The sequence below is a fragment of the Tauraco erythrolophus genome, chromosome 9 (assembly GCF_009769465.1).
Source record: "Tauraco erythrolophus isolate bTauEry1 chromosome 9, bTauEry1.pri, whole genome shotgun sequence".
Classification (NCBI taxonomy): Eukaryota; Metazoa; Chordata; class Aves; order Musophagiformes; family Musophagidae; genus Tauraco; species Tauraco erythrolophus.
This window is the reverse complement of record NC_141473.1, coordinates 26,905,887-26,922,966: the sequence shown is the minus strand read 5'-3', so window position 1 is coordinate 26,922,966 and position 17,080 is coordinate 26,905,887. Positions and strand designations below refer to the sequence as shown.

At 37.5% G+C, this 17,080-nt stretch overlaps 1 protein-coding gene across 4 annotated transcripts in view; it reads left to right on the top strand.

Moving 5' to 3' along the window:
- The window catches only part of DLG5 (discs large MAGUK scaffold protein 5), a 113,375-nt gene that overhangs the window by 80,036 nt on the left and 16,259 nt on the right, over positions 1–17,080 (top strand). For 2 of the 4 annotated variants that reach the window (XM_086616586.1, XM_086616584.1), the window contains 10 exons: positions 355–487; positions 3,366–3,493; positions 4,182–4,357; positions 4,881–4,984; positions 5,709–5,801; positions 6,691–7,710; positions 10,621–10,759; positions 14,151–14,295; positions 14,800–14,921; positions 15,973–16,062. In XM_086616586.1, coding sequence (XP_086472712.1) covers positions 355–487; positions 3,366–3,493; positions 4,182–4,357; positions 4,881–4,984; positions 5,709–5,801; positions 6,691–7,710; positions 10,621–10,759; positions 14,151–14,295; positions 14,800–14,921; positions 15,973–16,062 — 2,150 coding nt within the window. Of the gene's footprint in view, positions 1–354; positions 488–3,365; positions 3,494–4,181; positions 4,358–4,880; positions 4,985–5,708; positions 5,802–6,690; positions 7,711–10,620; positions 10,760–14,147; positions 14,296–14,799; positions 14,922–15,972; positions 16,063–17,080 lie in introns of all 4 variants that reach the window. The other 2 variants (XM_086616585.1, XM_086616583.1) reach the window with 1 other exon arrangement.

The following is a 17,080-nucleotide window of genomic DNA, read 5'->3' as shown; positions in this document are numbered from 1 at the left end:
AAGAGGTTTTACTGTCAGTATTTATCATGCCCAGCTTGTCGTGAGCATACTGATGCAGCTCATCTGAGGGTAAATTAAATCCATTTTGGGAGACTTTAGAAACCTAGTTGTGCACTTCAGTCATGTAAAAAGAAACCTGCAAAAAATGTAAGACTGTGTTAGGATGATATAGAAAAGGCAAGTCGATTTGCTAGCAGCCCAAGGATATTGGGAAGATGAAAGCATGGGGCAAATTTCTGGCACAGCTTTGATTTTTTGATTTGGAAACAAAATATATCTCATGATGGTAACATTATGTATCAGTTCATTTGAAAGTGTTGTCTGTGTCTATAAATAATTATTTTCTTTGCCTAGGGAGAAGATGGAGAATCAGTTGGAAAAGGAGGCCAGATTCCGACAACTGATGGCCCATAGTTCCCATGACTCAGCCATAGACACAGATTCTCTGGAATGGGAAACAGAAGTGGTAGAATTTGAAAAAGACAGAGTAAGTCAAAAAACACAAACTGCGTTGTCTTATATATTGGATAGCTTTGGAGTCACTTATAGCATCTTGATACTACGTATGATTAAAAATAACTCTAATCTGTATTTTTTTTAGTTCTTTATTATTGTTGTGCTAGGAACCACACACATATATGCAGCAAGTGTGGTAATGTCTAGACGAAAGTAGTTGACAAAACCAAGCTGTTATACACAAGGCTTTTATTATAATAATAATTATAAATAAAAATAGTTCCTCCTTCTGATCCTGCAGGCTACCCACATCCATGTATTGTAAAAAATGTTTGAAGTTAAACATTTAATGTTCTTAAAGTTAGCGATTCATTGCAGAAATGGCAGTGCTAAAGCAACTGAAACTTACGATGTGATGGAAACACTAACATCAGAGAGCCCAGTCTGCTCTTACAGGCAACATCACTTATAATCTATGCACAGTATAGTTAAGCTTTTACATGAAGTTTTCTCCTACTTTTGCTCAGGTTTGATGATTAGAAATTTTAAAATATTAAAAGCATTTCTTCATTATGAATATGTACCTTAGGGCAACATTGCTCTTCAGCTTAAAAACCTAGGATGAAAGGAAATGCTAATCTCCCCTCCTTGTCTGTAGTGGAAATTAAATCCCTTTTCCATTTTGACATATTAAATAAAGTTCCTATGTTTAACTTTCCAGATAACCTCTACATACTTTCATTACCCTAGGAGTACTTTTCTTCATTTAATTCTTTTTCATCTTCATCGCAGTCTAGAATTTTTATTTCACTGCTTTGTATGCAAGTCTTGTATGCTGTTCTACTTGAAATTCTTGGCTGGCACATCATATTGTTTGCTAATAGTAATTTTTTTTGACCACATAGAACACACAGGTGGTCTTCCAGATTGTGTTTCATTTATAACAGCTTCTGCATATACTAGAATTTCTTTCTCATTTCTGAATGACAAAGTTTGTGTTTTAATGCTGTCAGATTAAATCCCTTTTATTTTACTGCAGTATTTAGAGTTATCTTTTTTTATGCTCTTCCAATCTGTCTGTGTTCTGACAGTGCATCCCAACAGAATCGCTAGCACATTCCTTTTTTGACACTAACAATATTAGCTTTATTATATGTTGAAATACATAAAATGCAGAGACTATGTGAACAGATACCAATGCTGATCTATCAGGACCACCGTCTGTAAACTCTTTCTGGGATTACAATTCCTCTTTCACTATGCTTTTTGATCTCTTTTCACCAGCTCCTTCATCATTGGATTTTGTGCTTTTCCATTGTTTGGAAAATTAGTTAGCAAGTCTAGCATATGCTGTACCTGTGGTATACAATGTTGCAGCCTGATGAATTTTCCATTCATGTGCAGTTATTTAGCTATTCTTTACTTCAAAGACTGTTCTAAACACTCGCATTACTGAGATCAAACGCATAGGCTTTGTCATTTAAATATACGTTTCCCTCTTCTAAACATAGGGAATTACACTTGCTGCTATCAAATTATAGTAATAATATTGTGACGACCTCAATTAGATATATGGGAAAATACTTGCTGACCTACCAGCATTTGAATTCCAGGATGGAGGTTATAGAGTTGACTAAATATGAACCCTTTTTATTTTTGCTTCAGCTTCACCTGTCTGCTAAAGCTCATGTTCTAGATAATCGCTCAGCTCAAAACCGAGAGAAGTAATACTCACTTTTCAGCTCCGAGGCTGTGCAACAATACTGTGATCTCTACATGCTCTTCCCTATGAACTTTCTCTCTTGCATAGAACATTTGGAAGAATCATAAGGATTTTAGTATGTTTTTTGCAGGTTTAGCTCGATTTAATTTCTGGTAAATATTCATATTTTTGCGTGGTTTATCTTCAGTTTTTATCAGGCTTTTTTTGCACACCCTGAAGACTTTCTGCTCTTCCAATTTTAAGGGGATTAGTCATCAAATCATGTCTAGAACCATTCCTTACACGTCTGTTTTAAGCTCTACTTAATTTTTGCAAGTTAGATTTTAAATTTCAAGTGCCATATCCCTTCAGTGTGCTGAGATGGTTGGTCCAATTGATTTCAGGTAGAGTTCTCCAATTTTTATAAGTGTACTATTTAACACTGTAAATAGCAATAATAAATCAGTTTGTGATCAGTTGGTCCCAGTTTATTTTCTTTAACCAGGTGTTTGGGTTTTTTTGTTTGTGTTTTGTTTTTTTTTTTTTCAGTGACCTTGCCATTTACCAAAGCAAACACTAAATTAAAATTTCCCTGTTTGGTTCAAAGACTGATTTGTTAAAGATGTTTATCACTTCTTACATTGAGGATGATCTGTTTTGGGCCAGAATCTCACCTCTAATCTTTATTTAGAATCGGTGATCCATCATCTTAGAGCTTTCTTTCCTGTTTAATTCTGGTCTCTAGCCATATCAAAGCAGATGTCTTTTTGAGTTTATCACTGAGACACAATGCTGTTTCCTTGCCTTTACAATTGTTTTTTCCCCAAGTAATACCCATTCTTGGGGAACATGTCCTTGTTCTCTTATTACACATCCAGCATCATACTTTAAAACAGGTTATATGTGTCTGAATGTGCTTTCGCAAATGCTTATCTACTGTCCTATTCCTCTTTGGTGAAGTACACCTTCTGCATTATTTCAGCTTTATTCTGGGAGAGAGAAAAATTGTTCTAATGCCAAAGGATGCCCAATAACTAATGGAATTGGAAGCTTAAATGTTGAAGTACAAAATATAAAAACTTGCCTAGAATAGGTACCCTTGTAAATGTAAGTGCATACTGCAGAAATGCAGGAATGCCTTTTGCTAAAGGACAGTGGCACAATGGTTGATAGTGCAGTTGAGTTACTTGTTAATAATATTTGTTAGGACGATATGGACTTGAAAGCACTTGGCTTTGATGTGGCAGAAGGCGTGAATGAACCATACCTCCCTGGAGACTGTGGGATCTTTGTTACCAAAGTAGACAAAGGAAGTATTGCTGATGGTCGATTAAGGTAGGGTTTGACTTTGAAAGATACTTGTCTTTTGTTGATCATAATAAACTAAATATGAGCATATTGTAAATTGTCTTCAGTTTTTACCATTTTTTAAAGCCCTTTTTTATCATTGGTCATCTGTGTGTTATTAATATTGATTGGGAAATTGTACTGAGAAGACCAATGCCTAAAAGCATTACAGAAATTAGACATTGTTTGACTCATCCCTTAAAACTTATCAGGATTTGAAATGTTCTTTTGTTTCTGTGTCTCACCTACTCTGTTTATTATCTCCTCAGACTTTGATCTATTTATTTAAATTTTGAGAAAGGCATGAAGGTGAGCTATTGGGGGGAGGGCAGGAGGAAAGGAGAGTAGAGCAAGGGATAATATGAAACCTGTTCCTGTTCTTGGAGTCAATAGGAGGTTTTCAATAACTCTTCTTGGTCCAAAGAGTTGCTTTTAAATAAGGAGCAGTCATTAGTGATTTGAGGGTATACTTTTGCTAGTGAAGTACAAGCTAGAAGTCCTGGTTTTCATTTAGCTGCTATGTAATGCTTTTTCAGTAAGGGAGAACTCCAGATAATTAAAGATTAGCATACTGAGATCAACTCTGTTGCATCGCTTTTCATGAACGTTATTCAGGTACTGAGTCTAGCAAAGTATACTTATAAAAATGACCTGCATATTTGTGTTTATTTGCCAGAGTGAATGATTGGTTGCTGAAGATAAATGATATAGATCTTACTAATAAGGATAAAAAGCAAGTTATAAAAGCTGTTCTAAATGGAGGAGGTGTTATTAACATGGTGGTTCGAAGAAGGAAGTCCTTAGGTGGGCGAGTGGTAACACCTCTTCACATCAATGTTTCTGGACATAAAGGTAATGGCTGTAACGGGTGTATCTAAATGTTATTTGTTTGTTCAGCCAAAAATGGCTTGACAAAAAGGCACATATTCTGAGCCTCTGCTTAAATCCCACTTAAACTGTTATTGCCTCCTGGATAGGGATTTTCATTAATTTTTAGCAAACTAAAAATGCTCATATTGATAATAGCTTTATTCTCTAAGTACAGAGTTTTTTTGTTCTTGGATGTTTTTTTTTGTTTGGTTGGTTTTAGTACTTAGTTATAGTTAGCTGCCCATCTAGAGTGTTACTGGGAGCCTAAACAAGTCTCTTAAACCCATTGGTCACTCCAGCTTTGTATGATTATATTACATTTTGGATATCCAAAATCTGTTTTTTCCCCCATTGTTTTCTTATTTCTTTAAAAGGATTTTCAGAAATTGAAATTCAGTTGTTGTGGTAGTTATGTTTCTTTCTTGTACAGGCAGGTTTAAACATGCTGTTTAAGCAAAGTATTTGAATTGCAAGAGTAAATTCATGTTTCTTTGGTCTATTTCAGATAGTGGGGTCAGCCTAGAAAATGGAGTCTTTGTTGCTGCTGTTGTGCCTGGAAGCCCAGCTGCCAAAGAGGGTTCCCTTACTGTAGGAGATAGAATAATTGCTGTAAGTCTTAAGAATGCATTCTCCTTTTAATTTTTTTTTGTTTATTTTAGAGAGTCATCATTGATGATACTCTTTTAGATCCCAAAATTTCCAATTAATTTTTTACTTTCACTGTATTATACATTGTTTGTATATTCACTAAATAGTTATTATAAGGTAATGTGTTTGTAGGCTGAGTGATTAATATAATGTGCAGGTTGTTTGCAGCAGTTAGTTCATGTGAGAATTTCTGACAGAGACACTGACTTACTCTTCACATTTGGCTTATGTATAATGATACTTGTGATTTTTATACTAAGTAAGAGAGGTTAGTTCCAAAAAGACATCTATTGATTGGATGAAAGATTGCTTGTCTTTTTAATTACAATATCACAGATCTCATCCTTCTAAGGGGAAGTTTTCCCCTGTGTGTGTTTGCAGCCTGAAATGACCTATTTGATTTATGAACTGCTGTGAAACAGGTGGTTATTGCTGTCAGTGTACAAATGCATAGGGGCTACTGTAGTGAAACAAGTGTTGTTGCACTGCATATCTAGTAGGAATAGCAAAACTGCAGTTAAGAGGCAATTTTTTTAATGGAGAATGGAAAAAGTGAGGACAAGGTCAGCCAGACTTCAGTGATGTATACATATAAAACTAGTGTTTTCCCTGCCTTAGAAATGCTACCTTAAGATGCTCCCCGCCTTTGATTTATGGATCTCTGTTTTTTTCTTTGTGCATGTAGATCAATGGCATTGCACTAGATAATAAGTCACTTACTGAATGTGAAGCTTTGCTACGAAACTGTAGGGATTCCCTTACCTTGTCACTGATGAAGGTGAGTAGGAGAAGCTGCTTTTGCAATATTTTCTTGAACTTATACAGAATTATTTTAGTTGTTTTGGGAAGAGTGTGTGAAAAATGAATATATAATCATGGGAAAGTCTGCTGAAAGTAGGACCATCTGGATGCATGGTGGTACGCTTAATAGTTGTTTTTAAAGTAAGGCTATTGTAGCATCAGGTAGGAAATTAAACTTATTTATTACTCTTGCTTTTTTCCCATTTGTTTGCTGGTCACATGAAATGACTCCTGGCACAATTGCTTTTCTCTTTTTGGTTTCTGCTTCAGACCTGCAGCAGTTTTGTACATGAAAGTTATAAACTGCCTCCTGTCTACAGAAAGGTTTGCTTTTGGTCAGGAGGGAGTTGCACAGAAAACTGAACTCTGGCTATTGTGAGGATTAAATACGAGGCTTTCTTTTTTGGGGCTTGTTGCTATAAAAATACTGCTCTGTTTTACTTATTGAGATGAGAATCCCATTATGCTGGGCCTGTCACATGGGCTTTGTGAGTGATAATTCCAGCTCCAGAGATCTTGAGGTTTAAGAAAGTAAAAAGATGAAATGTTTGAGGGGAAAATGGGCAATGAAAGATGACTTTGTGAGGTAGAAGTAGAATTCAGGTCCCTTCACTGTCAGTACAGTGCTTCTGCCACGTTGTGGAGTTGCCCTTCTGGAATTGTTGTGAAAATGTTTCAGAAAATTTTCTAGCTTTGTTTTAGCTCATGTTCTGTGCTTTGAATTTGCAAGATTTTATTAAATCTCTCTCAACCATATCTATACATGTTTTAGTGTATATTCAGGTATAGGTAAATCAAGGAGGCTAGAATATGCCTCATAGAAATCAGCCGTTATAGTAAGATGATAACCTGTTTGTTTGTTTTAGGTTTTTCCTCAGAGTTCATCTTGGAGTGGTCAAAATATATTTGAAAATCTGAAGGATTCAGAAAAAATATCAAACTGCAGGGTTCATGCATCAGAGATACAAGCCCAAAATAAAAGAAATCTGAAACTCAACAGCTCAACGCAGACTGACATTTTCAATCCAGACATCATGGATGGCAAGAAGGACCAGCGTGATCAGGGCAGCGGTTCATTTTGCGATCACAAACCTTTCCCCAATAACACGTTACGAGTAGACTCTCATAGGAATACAGTGCACAGTTGCCACAGTAATTCAGAACACAGTCTCAGCTCCTTCAGCCCAGAGACATACGGGGACCGAGGCTATGGAACTGTTGACTTGGACAACAGGAGGCTGCCTTATGAACCTACAGGAGCTGACTGTATGATGGTTGAGACCACGTTTGACAAAGGACATGGAACAAAGCATAGTGGTGGTACCTGGCCAAAAGTTATGGTTAATATCTCAGCAACAGAAACAGAAAAGTTCTCTGTGTACAAAAAGCCAAAACAAAGGAAATCTATCTTTGATCCTGATACTTTCAAAAGACCACCAACTCCTCCCAAGCTGGAATACCTTTCCCCTAATCAGGTGACAGCCCATTCACCTCAGCCATCAAAAGCTGAAGTGGCTTCAACTCCTCCAACTCCTCCTAAGAGAAGTGACTCTATCAAATTTAAACATAAACAGCAGGCAAGCTCTGCGTCAGAGTCTACGGTAACAACTGGATCACCACCCACCAGCCCAGCCACTGCCCAAGCTCCGGTTTCCTTGGCACTTAAACAAGACTCTGCTACTCTCAAGGGGCGCAGCAGGAACGCTGGGCATTATTATCGGGAGGAGGGAGTTGACTGCACTCGGCTGTCTTCGAGGAAATCCTGTGAAGATGACATTGGCTTTCAAAGAGTTGAAGAGCCAGAGATTAAAAGACCAAGGCCAAAATCAGCTCCTGCTCTGAGGCATAAAATGACCCCTATGCCCATTCCTAATCCTGCACTTCAGGTAGAAGCTTGGTATATTGAAGCACAAAACTAGAAACCTTTAAAGTTTATTTTCAGTGTGGGTTTGGGTGCTCAGTTACATGCCGTAACAGGAGAAGCATAGCCTGTTCTCAAAACTCAGGTCCCCTGAGAAGCTGCCCCACACTCAGCTGTCATTTTACAGTGTCACAGAACACAAAACCAATTCATGGAGTTGCAGTGTTTAACAGGCAGTGGTGGCCACCAAGCAGATTGATAGGGTTCGGCTTAGTAGCTGCATCTTGGGTTTTAATGCTGCGTAATGGAATATTAGGGCTCTTTCCTGTATGTTTCTGACAACCTCAAACCCCACACCCCTCCAACAACTAAAAATGCAGATAGGCAGCTTTAGAAAAGCTGAAAATGGAGCCTCCTAAGTTTTATAAGTCAGGCTGGTTGCCCAGTTCACTGTACAAACTGATAGAAAAAAGTATTCACAGTGTTGTTTTTTATAAGTCTTTCGGTGTGTAAATCTAATCTGAAATTCATAGAGTATTAGGAACATAACACTGTAAAGATGGACTGTTTATGAGAATAGGGTTTAATAATACAGTTGAAAATGAGAATATCATTTGATAGAATCAACAACCCCACTGTGAAGATTATGGGTCATGTCTTACCAGAGTAGGTGGAAAAAGTACTTTATGTGGTCTAGGAAGATAAACCTATTTAGGTGACTACATTATATGAAGTGGCATAATCAATAATGTAGTTTCAGGTCCATCACCTCAGATTTTCCCAGGTGGCAGATACAGTTGGTTTTGGTTTTTTTTTTTCCCCAAATGAAATGAGAAGTTTCAAAAAGTGTTATTTTTGTTTCTATGTAATCACACCATAATGACTTGGAATGCTATATTATTTGCCTGTATCTGTTTGTACCTGGGTAATCCCACCCTTTTCATGGAGTTTTAGAAGCAATACAGGCAGCAGAGCTGAATTTGAAGTAGTGCAAGTTTTGGAGTCATATTCTGCAAAAACAGTGGGATAAAAGAACAACTGGCAACTTTCTATGTCTTTCTTTTTGACTGCTTCCATTGTATTCCTTCTGCATTCCCTAAAGTTTTGGGGAAAAATAGTTATGGAGAGCTTTAAGCCTTTTTTATAAAAGTGTCCAGCAAATTCTGCATTATCAAAGACAAAAAAGCGTAAGAGTTGAATTTTGTAGCTGAAATCAGCAGGTTTATTCTGAACAGGTCTGAAGAGCAGTTTGACTAAGACAGAGGTCACAATTTTTCATCAAGAATTGCTCCACGGGAAGCGAAAGGAGGCATATTCTAATGTGATCTCTTGGCACATATGTAACAACAAAAACAAGATCAAGCAATTGAACACATTGGTATACAGGATGTTTGCTTTACGTATAATATCAAGTTGATCCATTAGCACTGATGTTCCCATGCTTCGTTACAGTGTATTGTCTTGAGCATGTATGTTGTCCTGGTTATAACCGTTGTAATATTACTATAGCAGGTGAAGAGTTTCCAACTGTGACAAGGGCACAAATAGATGACCAGAAAGAACTGTCAAGCACGTTTTACAGTTGGTTCTACATACTGCCCAAGTGATATTGCAGATACAATATAGGTGTTGATTCAAGGTGAAGAAAATTGTATAGTAGAATTTTGAAGTCATAATTTTGGGGTTTTAAGGTTTCTTGATGTATTAGTTAATTTACATTTCTAGGGTTAAATTAGGACTAAGTTCTGTGATTCTTTTTTTTTTTTCCTTCCTTAATTTCTGCCCTATCCTTCCAGAATAGAACTACTTTGTAACTTGAAAGTTGTTCTCTGTTGTTAGAGAGCAGAAGTGATATTGGTTCTCAAAAAGTGGACGCCATTCACTCTGAAAACTTCTCTCTGGTGGAATTGCCTTTGTGCGGTACAACTACATCAGATTGTGTAACAGTAGTGTCCAGTCTGCATGTATTCATTGCTGAAGTAGTGTTTATAATATCAAAACTATGTATATAGAACATGTAGTGTAGTTGAATTTGCAGCCGTATTGGATGGTATCGGTTTCCTTAGCTGTGTATATACACAGTTAAATTCATGTACTTTGATTAGTTGATAAATTTAAGAGAACTTTCATCCCTGAGTAGTAGGTAGTACAATTACTAATACACCTGTGGCAGGGATTAAGTATTGCTTCTAAGAAGGTACCTCTGCATTTTAGAGTCTTTGTGCTCTCAGTAATTCTTCATTTAATTAAAATACTGCTACCATAAAAACTGTAAGTACCTTTTCACTAATTATTTTTCACTTATTACATACTTCAATCTCATATTTTGTGTTGTGTATTTCAAGGGTGTAAAGTCTGCATGCTGAGCCCTGAACTTGGAACTCTAGCATCGTCATTATCTGAGCTATTCTTGTTTCTTAACTCACCAGTGTCTACTCATTATGTACAGGACAGAAGTTGTGATGGTTCCAAAACCTGAATTGCTCTGTTGAAGAGGGATTGCTCCACACATATCTGAAAATACAGACCTTAGAGGAAAACACTTTCTGGCTTGTTAATCAGGTCCATCTTTAGGAAACACTTTCAACAGGGGCTGAAATAACAGTTGAAATGCACTGTGAAAGCAGTGTTTTTAAGGAGAAATGTAACTGAATCCTGAGTGTTTTATTGTGAAGGAAAGTATACTAGTTAAGTTGCAAACATTGGTCTAAAAAGATTACCAAATAATAAAAAGAAATAATGGAACAGGATGGAGGATACAGACGCAAGTAGCATCATTGAAAGATAAAGGCGTAATAAGCACTGTGATGGCAAGCATATTCTGGAATAGATATTAGAATGTTTGAAGTTGCTTTCTGCCTACAAACTTGGACTGGTGTTATTTTTTTCTTTTGAATCTCCAACTTCCTGTAATCAAATTTCTGTATTTTTGTAGGTGCAGAAGTATGCTCCAGCTAGTGAGGAGCATTTGTCTCCAGAGCTACAGGAATGGGCACCATATTCACCAAAACGGTCTGCTAGGCACAGCGATGGCTTTGTGCCTGCCGCTTTATATGCTGGTGGCATGTCAGCAGGTGAGTGACAGAATTTGTAGTTGCTTTCTGGGAATGTCGCAAGGAATTTGTCCATATTGGACAATATTGGGGATTAGTTGTGATAAGTGTGGAACAAACATGACACACAAAACATTTCCATGGTCTGTTGTAATCTGAGCATGGTCTGCTCAGCTTTTGGACTGTAAAGAAGTGAAACCTGTTTAAGAACCGCTAAGGAATCTGATCAACTCCTGGCTGAAGGATTTGTTGTTTCATCAGTTTCTGCGCAGAGGAGTTTTCAATACATTAACAGTGAATAAGGTATAGCCTGTACATTAGAGAGACAAGTGAGATTTTCAATATTTTTGAAAGTGAACAGTAAATGGAGGCATCTCAAGGTTTAGATGCTTAACTTCTGAAATACTTACAAGGAGAAAGATCTGAAGTTCAGAAAGTGCAACATATCAAGTTCTGCCTATTGGAAATCAAATACTTGGAGTATCTTAAGTTGAATGCCCGAATTGGTTGTGATCATAATCTAAATTAAAGATGAAATGCCAGTATTTGAGATACTAAGCTGCTAAAGAGGAGACTCACAAGCAACTCACACAGAAATCAATATAATGAGGTAGAACAGAAAACAGTTAGCATGCTCTCAGTTATCACACAGTTGTTGATATTGAAATTCGTGTTAGCAGGTTTTAAATTGTCACAGACTTAATGGAGTGCTTCAGGATCTAACTAGCGTATCGTAGGCTAGTTGCTTTGAACTAGTTGAGAAGCATTTACTTAGACCTGGTAAACTTGTTGCCAGATGGATTGTTCAGTCTTATTGTACCTACCTTCGACAGTTGCATACAAAACTTGATTTTTCAAATCAAAAAAGTATTGATTTTTGAGTTTACCCTCAATTCTTTGGAAAGTCCCAAACTCCTGCATGTTCTAGAAATTATGGAAGACTTTCTTCTTACTGGAGACCATGAAAGAGGTAATGACTTGTCTATCTGGAACAATAGACAGCTTCAAACTCTGTTGTCCTAATCAATTTTCAGAATGTAAAGATGTGTTCAAGAATAGCTCGGATCAAAGAAACTTTTCCTCTTCTTTGATTTATTTTACTCTCTTATCTATCTTTCTCTCTAATGATAGTAGAAAAAGTATTACAAGATATTATTCCTAACTAAAAGCTTGATCTTATCATTGATACCTTTGCTGATAACCAAATCAAGTCAAACCTGTATTAGAGAGTGTGATTGTATGTCTTGAAATGTGAACAAATTTTTGTATTGTATTCTATGCTACCATCTCATTTAAGAGGGTCAGATAAACTTTGAGCACTGAAGATTGAGTGTATTTAAAGAAACAACTTGAATAAGTTTCATAAATAAATACTATGATTTAAAGTCATAGGACACTGATGGGACCTGATGAGGTGCATCTGCGGGTCCTGAGGGAACTGGCAGATGAAGTTGCTAAGCCACTATACGTCATATTTCAGAAGTCGTGGCAGTCTGGTGAAGTTCCCAATGACTGGAAAAGGGGAAACATAGCCCCCATATTTAAAAAGGGGAAAAAAGAAGACCCAGGGAACTACAGGCCAGTCAGTCTCACCTCTGTGCCTGGCAAGATCATGGAGCAGATCCTCCTGGCAACTATGCTAAGGCACATAGAAAATAAGGAGGTGATTGGTGACGGCCAACATGGCTTCACTGAGGGCAAATCATGTCTGACTAATTTGGTGGCCTTCTATGATGAGGTTACAGCATTGATAGATAGGGAAAGAGCAACTGACATAGTCTGCCTGGACTTATCCAAAGCATTTGATACTGTCCCACACGACATTCTGGTCTCTAAACTGGAGAGACATGGTTTTGATGGATGGACCACTCGGTGGATATGGAATTGGCTGGATGGTCGCACTCAAAGAGTTGTGGTCAACAGTTCAATGTCCAAGTGGAGACCAGTGACGAGTGGTGTTCCTGAGGGGTCAGTACTGGGGCCGGTGCTATTTAACATCTTTGTTGGAGACATGGACAGTGGGATTGAGTGCACCCTCAGCAAGTTTGCAGATGACATCAAGTTGTGTGGTGTTGTGGACACACTGGAGGGAAGGGATGCCATCCAGAGGGACCTCGACCGCTGGAGAGGTGGGCCTGTACAAACCTCATGAAGTTCAACAAGACCAAGTGCAAGGTCCTGCACGTGGGTCGGGGCAATCCCAAGCACAAGTACAGGCTGGGCGGAGAATGGATTGAGAGCAGCACGGAGGAAAAGGACTTGGGAGTGCTGGTGGATGAGAAACTCAACAGGAGCCGGCAATACGTGCTGGCAGCCCAGAAAGCCAGCAATGTCCTGGGCTGCATCAATAGGAGCGTGGCCAGCAGGTCAAGGGAGGTGATTCTGCCCCTCTACTCTGCTCTCGTGAGACCCCACCTGGAATACTGTGTTCAGCTCTGGAGTCCCCAGCACAAGAAGGACATGGAGCTACTGGAGCAGGTCCAGAGGAGGGCCACGAAGATGATCCGAGGGCAGCAACACCTCTGCTATAGGGACAGGCTGAGAGAGTTGGGGCTGTTCAGCCTGGAAAAGAGAAGGCTCCAGGGTGATCTTATAGCAGCTTTCCAGTACTTAAAAGGGGCCTCCAGGAAAGCTGGAGAGGGACTTTTTACAAGGGCATGTAGTGATAGGACAAGGAACAATGGCTTTAAATTGAAAGAGGGCAGATTTGGATTAGATATAAGGAAGAAGGTTTTCACTCAGAGGGTGGTGAGGCACTGGAACAGGTTGTCCAGAGAAGTTGTAGATGCCCCATCTCTGGAAGTGTTCAAGGCCAAGTTGGATGAGGCTTTAGGCAACCTGGTGTAGTGGAGGGTTTCCCCGCCCATGGCAGGGGGGTTGGAACTAGATGATCTTTGAGGTCCCTTCCAACCCTAACCATTCTATGATTCTGTGACACACTAGAAGTGAGTCTTTGAGGCAACAGAATAGGAACAAGAAACATTTTTATCTCCGGTCAGTTCAAGTACCAAATAAAAACTTGTGTTCCTGTCAGATGACTACTCAGAGAGAAATGCAGAATTTTTGTTGTTGTATAAAAAAGTTTGATACTTGAAAACGGATAAAATCGTAGTTACCAGTTCATATTAAAATGATATACTGTGAATTACTTCCTTTTTGATAATCTAATCCACTTTATTACTGACTCGTTAAAAAATTATAATCCAGATTTTAAATATGCATGTATTACTTAGAAGGTGTCACATGGCGCTTAATAATGTATGTTTGTAGACTAATAATTTTTATTCATAAATACTTGTTCATACATTCAAATGTTATAGTACGTAATTATATAGATATTTAAATATATTTAAAATCTGTAGTTCGTATGCTATTGATGTTGATAAGAATGTGTTTTTATTGTCTCAAGCAGGTACTGTCCCACGAAGCTTAGCACCGTGCCCTGCAGTAACTGCTGTTATGAGAAATCCAATCTATACTGCCTGGAGCCATAGAGTTCACACTAGTAATTGCCCATCAGTCGCCAGCCAAATATGCCATCAGCATCTGCATCCCAGGTGTTTTGAAATGTTTATCTCCTTAAATTTCTGTTTTATTTTATTTTTTAGGATGAAATTGCTTCTGGTAGTTGTTTTATACAGTGCAGAGTGAAACGCTGCTGTTGTCTGTTGTTTTGACCCAGAGTTCTCAGAACCATTTTTGCATAGAAGTGATGTGCCAGTTGCTTTCATGTTTTTCAGTACCCAATGGATTAGGTTTCTTTTGCTCCACTGGCTGATATTGACAAATTTATTTTTTTAATGAACTAGTTCATAATGTTTTTTTGTGTCTTTGCCAACACAAATAAAGCCTTCTCTGTTTTTAATAGCACTTAAGACTATCTTTCCTCAGACTTCTCTTAATTCATGAAATGATGGGACAATTAGGAAGTGGGAAGGAGAGGAATGTTCATTTTATTCAGTAAATCAGGAATAACCAAAATTTTTTGGCCAACTTGCGATTTGCTGAGATGCTTTGCCCGGTTCTAACTGTTGTCTTATTCTCCTTCTCTTTTGATGTAGTTCTCAGCATCAGGGTCGCCTGAGTTTGGACCTAAGTCATAAACACTCCAATGACTACTCTGAAAATTCACGTACAAGAGCATCTCATGGCTCAAATTCATTACCGTCCAGTGCAAGACTTGGTAACTAGCTTTTCTGATTTATTTCCTGAGTGACTCCTATGTATTGAGACAAATAATAAATGCAAAGTTCCTTAAGTACATGTGTTATGGGATTGTCATAGCTAGAAAAGCCTAAAAGGCTTCCCGTGTTTACTTCATATTTTGTGGGTTTATGACTAAAGATGTTCCCTGGAAGTAGCTGTGTAGCTTTACAGTCTCTTTAAAATGCTCTGTGTGTGTGAGTGATTCTCCTTTCTGTGCCTGTTACTGTTTGAAAGTACCCTTATAATGGTGGGAGACCCAGCCAAAGTATTTTGGAGGTTCAGTGAGGTGGAGAGAAGAAAAGGAAATGAGAGAGCCCCCAGAACAAAAAAATCAAGGATGACTAATGGCCTAATGTAAATTGTGTTGTTGGAAGATGTTACACCTATGTTTACTTGATTGACATTTAAGATTGTTTATGCATATCCTAGTAATACCAAAACAAATGCATGCTTTGTAGCAATGACATTTTAACATTTTGGCATTTTTAAAATTTTAAATCATGTAGTAACTTTTTTGTCTACCTATGTGTTCTGTGTTCAATCAATGATTGACAGTTGCACGTGAATAGAGCGTGGCAGCTTTGTAACCACAGAAAAAAAAATCTCGTAACAGTTTGTAACCAGTGTCAAAAATTATGTATTCATCCAAGCAGAATGTAATCAGATATATTAAATGCCTTTTAGAAAGTCCTTTGAATTCCTTGTAAAGAGAGATGTTAGATTCTCACTCAGGCTTCAGGTTAAGTTTCATTTGATTGAAAAATATTCAAAATGTTTTTCGTATGAGTGAAGAGTACGTATATACTGTATAGCTGCATTGTACCGTGTCTATACTGACTGTGTAACCAGGACAATTTAGTAGAAACATGATATATGCAATATATACGAGGGTAATCGTCAAGGCTTCTCTGTAAATTCAGAGGTCATTTTAATGCTCATTGAAGAAGCAGAATCTAAGTTTTGGTTTATTTGTTTGTTCAATGTAGTTTTACTTTTGTCATTGTAATGTTTTTTTGTTGTAAAAATAGGTTCTTCAAGTAACTTGCAATACAGAACAGAACGAATTAAGATCCCTTTAACACCAAGATATCCAAGGTCCATCATGGGCTCTGACAGAGGTGAATTATTTCATAAGTGATTTTAGTTGTACTATTTGCAATATTACCAGTCCAAAGCCTTTGCATTTGTTAAGTCAAGTTGTAACAAAATCTAAATATGACAATTTTATTAGGCTTGCAAAATTTATATTTTGCTACAGAAAGGCAAAAAAAGAAACTTTCTAATGAAAGTCGATTTTACTGTTAGTTGACTCCAAGACGTGGCACTAAGAAAAAGTGTGAATGAAAAGTAAGAATAAGCATTGCTGTATGTTTTACAGCTGTAGTTTTCTTCTAGAATGATGTCTTAAAAGTTTTAACAGTGAGATGACCTGCATTATTTTTTTGATTCTTCAAATATATTATTTTGCATATTATTGTATTACTGATTGTAAATTATATTTTGAAATGCAGTGAAAATATTTTAGTACTTCACTCAAATTGCTTGGTGGAGGATATTTAAAGACTTGATAGAAATACCATTTGGAGTGTTAGAGAGCTGTAGAATTTAGAGTTTGATGACAGTAAACGGCAGCTCTTCACTGCCATCATTGCTGTAGCCTGAATGAGTTTTATGTAGCAGTTTTCCGAACTGGACAAATGCAGTTCTTACAAATAACTTGAACTTATGATTAGTCGTTTGAGATTTATTTTTCGTAGCTTTTTCAGAGGAAGCAAACTGAATGTTCCTGTCAGGGCACTTGTTCAGTAAATTACTCAGGGAGGGTACAACCAGGGAAGAGACGCAAACAAAGTCGTGTCAAGCTTATTTGAAATTGCAGAGCTTTCCTGTCTCTGTGTATGATTCATGCTGGGGTTTTGTTGGTCTTTTCACATGTTTCATAATGCATCTTGTACCCAAAAGAAAAAGCTGTAAATATTTTATCTGGAAATTAACCTACATATTATTAAATTTTTATTTTACTTCTCCTTTCCTCATTTTTATATTTTTTTCTTTAACTTTGCATTGCTAAGTGTTTATCAGACATGCATATGGTGTAGCTTGTCTGTAACCTGCTCTCCTTGTTGAGAAGGGCCA